At 37.9% G+C, this 6448-nt stretch overlaps 1 protein-coding gene across 1 annotated transcript; it reads left to right on the forward strand.

The window, feature by feature from the left end:
• The first annotated feature begins 2320 nt into the window (after positions 1-2320).
• On the forward strand, positions 2321-4291 carry LOC122040541 (noroxomaritidine synthase-like). Its single transcript, XM_042599890.1, has 2 exons — positions 2321-3680; positions 3787-4291. The coding sequence occupies exons 1-2, from the start codon at positions 2424-2426 to the stop codon at positions 4111-4113; spliced, it is 1584 nt and encodes a 527-aa protein (XP_042455824.1). The 5' UTR covers positions 2321-2423; the 3' UTR covers positions 4114-4291.
• Positions 4292-6448: the final 2157 nt, after the last annotated feature.

Raw genomic sequence — 6448 nt, forward strand, 5'->3', positions numbered from 1 at the left:
ATGCACGAAATAAGACACCTCGACCTTCATTTTAACTCTCTCTTCCTTTCTCGGTCACTCTTGGTGATCTAGCTCCCTCTTTCTTTCTCTTCTTGGACTATTCGACTGTTAACTAGAAGAGAGTGCACTGGTTGCTCAGCCATCAACTATCTCAAGTTGGAACATTTGTAATATTATTTCTTATTATAACTTGAGCTCTTAGGGCATTCATAGCGGTTACAACCTATTGAGAGTTCCCATCCTTCGTTGCCGCGTCTGCGCCTCATCAAAAGTTAAAAACCTCATACCTCTTTCCACTATCAAAAACCCTCTCAACAACTCCTTCATGGGTTCCACACTTTTCATTATATATAATTCTCATTTCTCTTCATTATTTATCTTTTTATAATTATTAAAATAAAAATAATATATATAAAAAATAAAAAAAAACACGAAGAAGTGGCTCCGTAACCACGGAGCCGCTTCTTCGTGTAAAGGGAAAAACCTCCCTCCACTATGGGAGGGAGGTTTTTCCCTGATGCCACATCACAGAGAGCTCTCACTATGGATGATCTTATGTTCTTACTTATTCTCTAAGTATTTTATCAATTTTTTTATAGTTCAGGTAACACTTATGATCTGATTAATTTTATAAAAAAAATTTATAATTCAAGTAACACTTATGATCTGATTAATTTTATAAAAATAATTTATTAGTCATCAACGTAAATCAAAAAGTATCAATGAATCCTCAATGTTACGAAGAATTGCATGCTCCTCTTGTTTTTTTATTGAATCTTATTATCTAAAAGCATCTATAGTGGAAGCTCCATGACGTGACTTCAGTGAAGTGAAGGAGTGGAGGGAGCTCCTTCGCGTAATTATGAGGAAATAACTCCGTGTTCATGGAGCCACTTTTTCATTATTTTTTTAAACTTTTTTTTATTAAATAATTTTATTTCTGATTTAAAAATAAAATTATTAAAATATTAAAAAATAATTTATAATTTTATTAAAATTTAATTATATATAATTGTAGAATAGAAATGTGAGAAAAATATATATAATGAAAAATGTGGAATCCATGAAGGAGTTGTTAAAAAGTTTTTTGATAGTGAAAAGATATGTGAAATTTTTTACTTTTGACGTGATGTATATGTGACAGCGAAAGAACTCATAGAGAGATTCTATGATTTTGGATACCCTAAGAGCATCTATAGTGAAGAGTTTTCACTATGATATGAATGCTATGAAGGAGCTCCCTTCCATCATTGATTTCAAAGAAATGGCTCTAAGAGCCCGAGCCGCTTCTTCATGTTTTTTTATTAAATATTTTTTTTATTTCTATTTAAACAAATAAAAATAATAAAATATTTATAAAAAAATGTTAGGTAACATTATTTCGTTGTTAATTTATAAATTTAAATTTTATAAAAACTCAATTATATATAATTTAAAATATAAAAGAAATAAAAAATATATATAATAAAAAATACTAGATCAATGAATTATTGAGAAGTTTTTTTTTATAATGGAAAGATAATTATTTTTTTACTTTTAATGTAACATAAATATACAACAAAGGATCTAGATTTTACTAACTATGGATACTTGAGGAATCCTCGCACCGACTCCTATCACAAAATAGCCTCGCGCTTTGAGTCCTTTACCATTACACCGTACTCTCGATTTAAAAAAAATAAAATAAAATAATAATAATAATAATAATCAGGTTAAATAATTGAGTCTCGGATGATCGATTCGGCTCTATAAAAATTTTTCATCGATCATCAAAATAAATCGAGAAACACTCGTAGCGGATAGTCCAAGAGTTCAGCATCGTTTAATTGCATACTCTATTTGGAGAAAATTTTTTATAAATTCATCATAACTAAGACTCGAACTACGAATATCCGAATAATAATCCCTATCATTAGATCATAATCCCAAGGAAGTACCCTCGAGTACACCAGAAAAATAAGAAACCTTCCGGATAGTATAGTGATAGTGATTAAGTCCACACTATTATTGAATTAATGCTGCTGTAGCCAAAGTTGTGAATAAAAATGAAGACACGTACAATTTTGATATAAAAATTACAAATGAAAATGAGTGATATCATATTAAATTAATTAAATGCGTGATCTAGTTAATTAAATTATACTAAAATTAAATGATAACGCCTGCCAATTAACCACTTTAGTTTGGCCCCACGTCTATTTTTTTATTTTAACATTTTGAGAGGAAGCGACGAATTAATTAAATCGCGACAAATTAATTAAATCACGCTGTTAATTCTAGTTAGCTTAGCCATTAACCCAACGTTAACCCAACAGTCAAACCGGAGCTCAATAAGACGGGAGGCAGCGAGGGACGGAGAGAGCACCAAAACTTAAACGATCCTTCTCGTTCCACTCTGAAGTAAACAGGCAGCCGCTGTGGCAATGGGGAGGAGCTGGATCGCCGCCGGCAAGTTCCTCTTGCTCGATTACGCCGACCTCGCGGTGTCGTTCTCCTTCTTTTTCTTCTTTGGCTGGTTCGCCCGCCTCTTCAGGCGGGGGCGGCGCGACCGGATGCCACTGAACTGGCCGGTCGTCGGCATGCTCCCCGGTGCGCTCCTCAACCTCCACCGCGTCCACGACTGGGCGGTTAAGCTCCACCGCCGCGTCGGCTACACCTTCTGGTTCCGGGGACCCTGGTTCTTGGGCATGGACTACCTCTGCACCGCCGACCCCGCCAACGTCCACCACATCTTCGGCCTCAACTTCTCCAACTACCCCAAGGGCTCGGAGTTTGCGGAGATCTTCGACATCCTCGGCGACGGCATCTTCAACTCCGACGGCGAGGCTTGGAAGGCGCAGCGCAGCCGCGCTCACGCCGTCGTGTCGAGCCGCCCGTTCCGCGCCTTCGTCGCCGACTCGATCCGGGAGAAGGTGGCCGCCGACCTCCTTCCTCTCGCCGCCGGGTTCGCCGAGCGCGGCGCCGTCTTGGACCTGCAGGACTTCTTCCTGCGGCTGACCTTCGACGCGACGTGCACCTTTGTGTTCGGCGTCGACCCGCGCTGCCTCTCCGCCGGGTTCCCGACGGTCCCCTTCGCGCGGGCGATCGACGACGCCATGGGCGCCATCTTCCTCCGCCACGCCGCGCCGCGGGCGTGGTGGAAGCTCATGAAGCGCCTGAACGTCGGGGAAGAGAAGAAGCTCGCCGCCGCTCGCGAGGAAATCGATCGTTTCATCAATCAAACTTTAACGGAAAAAAGGATCGACAAGGGCAGCATGAATCTCGCCGAGAAAGCTGATCTGCTCTCATCGTACATCATCAACAACAGTATTAATGAAGGCGACGGCGGTGACTCCGACGACTGGACGTCGACGAAGTTCCTAAGGGACACGGCGCTCAATTTCATGCTCGCCGGAAGGGACACGACGGGCACGGCGATCACGTGGTTCTTCTGGATGCTGTCGGAGAACCCCGAGGTGGAATCCAAGATTCTCGAGGAACTGAAGGAGTTGCGCCGGAGCTCCGACGACGCCGACGACGACTTGGTCGTGTTCGACGCCGAGGAGGTGGGGAAACTGGTGTACCTGCACGCGGCGCTGTGCGAGACGCTGAGGCTCTATCCGTCCGTGCCGTTCGAGCACAAGTCGGCGCTGCGCGACGACGTGCTGCCCAGCGGCCACAAGGTGGCGGCCGGGACGAAGGTGCTGGATACATGCTCTAATTAATTAATTAATATAATTAATATAATTATTAATCATTATTCCAAAAATTAAATCAATTCATATATGGATGGTATGATTTGGACAGGTGCTGCTGTCAGCGTATACCCTGGGGAGGCTGGAGGGAGTGTGGGGCGAGGACAGCGCGGAGTTCCGGCCGGAGCGGTGGATCTCGGAGAAGGGGAAGGTGAAGCACGAGCCTACTTACAAGTTCTTATCGTTCAACTCGGGCGCCAGGACGTGCCTGGGGAAGGAGGTGGCGTTCGTGCAGATGAAGACGGTGGCGGCGGCCATGGTGTACAACTTCCAGGTGCAGGTGGTGGAGGGCGCCGCCGCCGGCGAGCCCAAGCTCTCCATCATTCTGCAGATGAAGGGTGGACTGCCGGTGAAGCTCAAGAGGAGGACAATGAATTAATAGAACCCGTCCCCTGAAAGCGTATGACTGGGACGTTAATTTATTGATCGTATTTAAGGATTGGCAAGTTTGTGGAAGTATAATTATTACTACGTACAATAAAAAAAATGTAATATGTGTTAATTAATATTTAAGCTTCATGTATGTGTATGGTAATATTGTTTTTAAAATAAGATAATCGAGATATATACATCATAGAGGACACATATTACGGGTATAATGTAATATATAAGTTAATTTAATATTATAATTATCATTAGGTATTTTAAAATTTATTGTGAGAATTATGAGAAAGTACATAATATTTATATAAAATAATTAAAGAAAATTATTAATAAATTTTAAAATTATTTTTAATGAGAAATGTAAAAAAAAATTAAAATAATTTTATTTTGAGTCCATCCCGATTAATTAATAAATAATCTAGATTTTTAATAAAATAAAATATATATATATACTTCTATTAAACCTTTCAAAACTTTCTTTTATAATATCTACTCATTCATTATTCAGATTAAAGTTGTTCGACTGCGACAGTTGGCCTTCTCGTGGAGGAGAAAGTGACAGCAATTCCCTAAGCGATGAAAGTGCACAACTTCCTGTTTTGTTGGACATTAATGCGCGCATTATTTGAGAATGACAACAAATTTATTTTAATACACCCATCATCCATGTTTTTTTTTTAAAGATCTCCCTATCTTTACATGACGTAATGCATACTATTTTTATATAATAATTAGGGATTAATTTTTATGAACTGATAATCTAAAATTTATCCTATTATATGCGTATTTATTTGCTTTTATATTTATGGGATCAGTATTAAAGGACCGTTAAAATGACAAAACTATCTTTTCTCAATTACTTTTGAAATTTTAAAAGTAATAAGTTTTTATTTAGACAGTATCAACCGAATGATTTTCTAAAGACTTTTCAAATTTTAAAAGTTTTTATTTAGACATTATGAACTCTAAAGATTTCCGAAGGTCTGCTCGACTTTTAAAGATAATACTTTTTTTTATTTAGGCAGTATCGACCCTACATATTTTCCAAAGACTTTTGGAATTTAAAGGTAATAATTTTTTATTTAGGTATTAGCATGAGTGATGTTTGTCAAAAATGAAACGCTTTATGTAGAATGATTTTGTTAGATTATATAATTTATATTATATTATTTATTAGAATTATTTGTTTATAATTTTAAAGGTAATTTAATTTTTTATTTTTTCAGTTTAATATTTAGATTTAGTTTTTTATTTTTTCAGTTTAGGTTTTAGATTTTTTTTTATAATTAATTATATAAAGGTCTTGTACTCTTTATTTCTTAATGAATTTTGGATTCAATAATATGATTAATTTTTTCTTCTCTTAATTTCTACATGGTATCAGAGTAAAGTTGTCCTTCTCTGACCTAATTTTTTCTATCGTCCATGTTATTGCTTTATGTTATCGTTGTCGTCTCCTACTGCCTTTATTGATTTTGACGCTGACATCTATTTTTCTGTCTTGTTGCTGTTGATTTCGGCGTCGGCATCTATTTTCTGTCGATTTTTGCGCCAACGTCCTATCCTATTGATTTCGGTGTCGACACTATTTTCTGATGATTTCGGTGCCGACACTATTTTCTGTCGATTTCGACACCGACGTCCTGTGCTGGCAATTTCGACGTCAACGCTTTGTGCTACTGATTTATACATTTGACATCCTTTTCTGCCTCAGATTCTTTGTGTGACCACGGGTCGTTCTGACATCAGTTTTTGCTGATCATACAAATGTGTATCCTTACAGTTTGGTTATTTTGAGAATTATTCGTTTTGTCATCATGCCTGGTCATGTAGATGCTTCATGAAAATTTGATTCATATATGTTTGAGCAGTTTCAACAGTTCCTTGGTTCACAACCCTCTGCCAATTATCTCTTTATCTCTTACTAATGTTTATTATATTCCGAGTCTTACTTTAAATCTTGTTTCTGCTAGTCAATTATGTGAGTCTGGATACCTAGTCTCTTTTTCTTCATCCAATTGTTATGTTCAGGATCCGCAATCTCAGAAGTTGATTGGGACAGACTATAAGCAAGGAGGACTCTATGATTTAGATCAACTCAAATTACTAAAAGTTGTAGCTTCGAGTGTGGATTTATCGTCTTTTCATCTGAGTCGTTCATCTTCTGATTTTTATTTGTGACACTCTCGTTTAGGTCATGTTTCAGCGCCTCGTTTGCATTTTTAGCCTCTACAGGAGCATTCAGACTTTTAAAAAGTTATGATATTTCTGATTATAGTGGTTGTAAACTGGCTAAATTTTCTGCCTTATCATTTTCTAAAAGTCTTTCT

The sequence above is a fragment of the Zingiber officinale genome, chromosome 2A (genome assembly GCF_018446385.1).
Source record: "Zingiber officinale cultivar Zhangliang chromosome 2A, Zo_v1.1, whole genome shotgun sequence".
Lineage (NCBI taxonomy): Eukaryota > Viridiplantae > Streptophyta > Magnoliopsida > Zingiberales > Zingiberaceae > Zingiber > Zingiber officinale.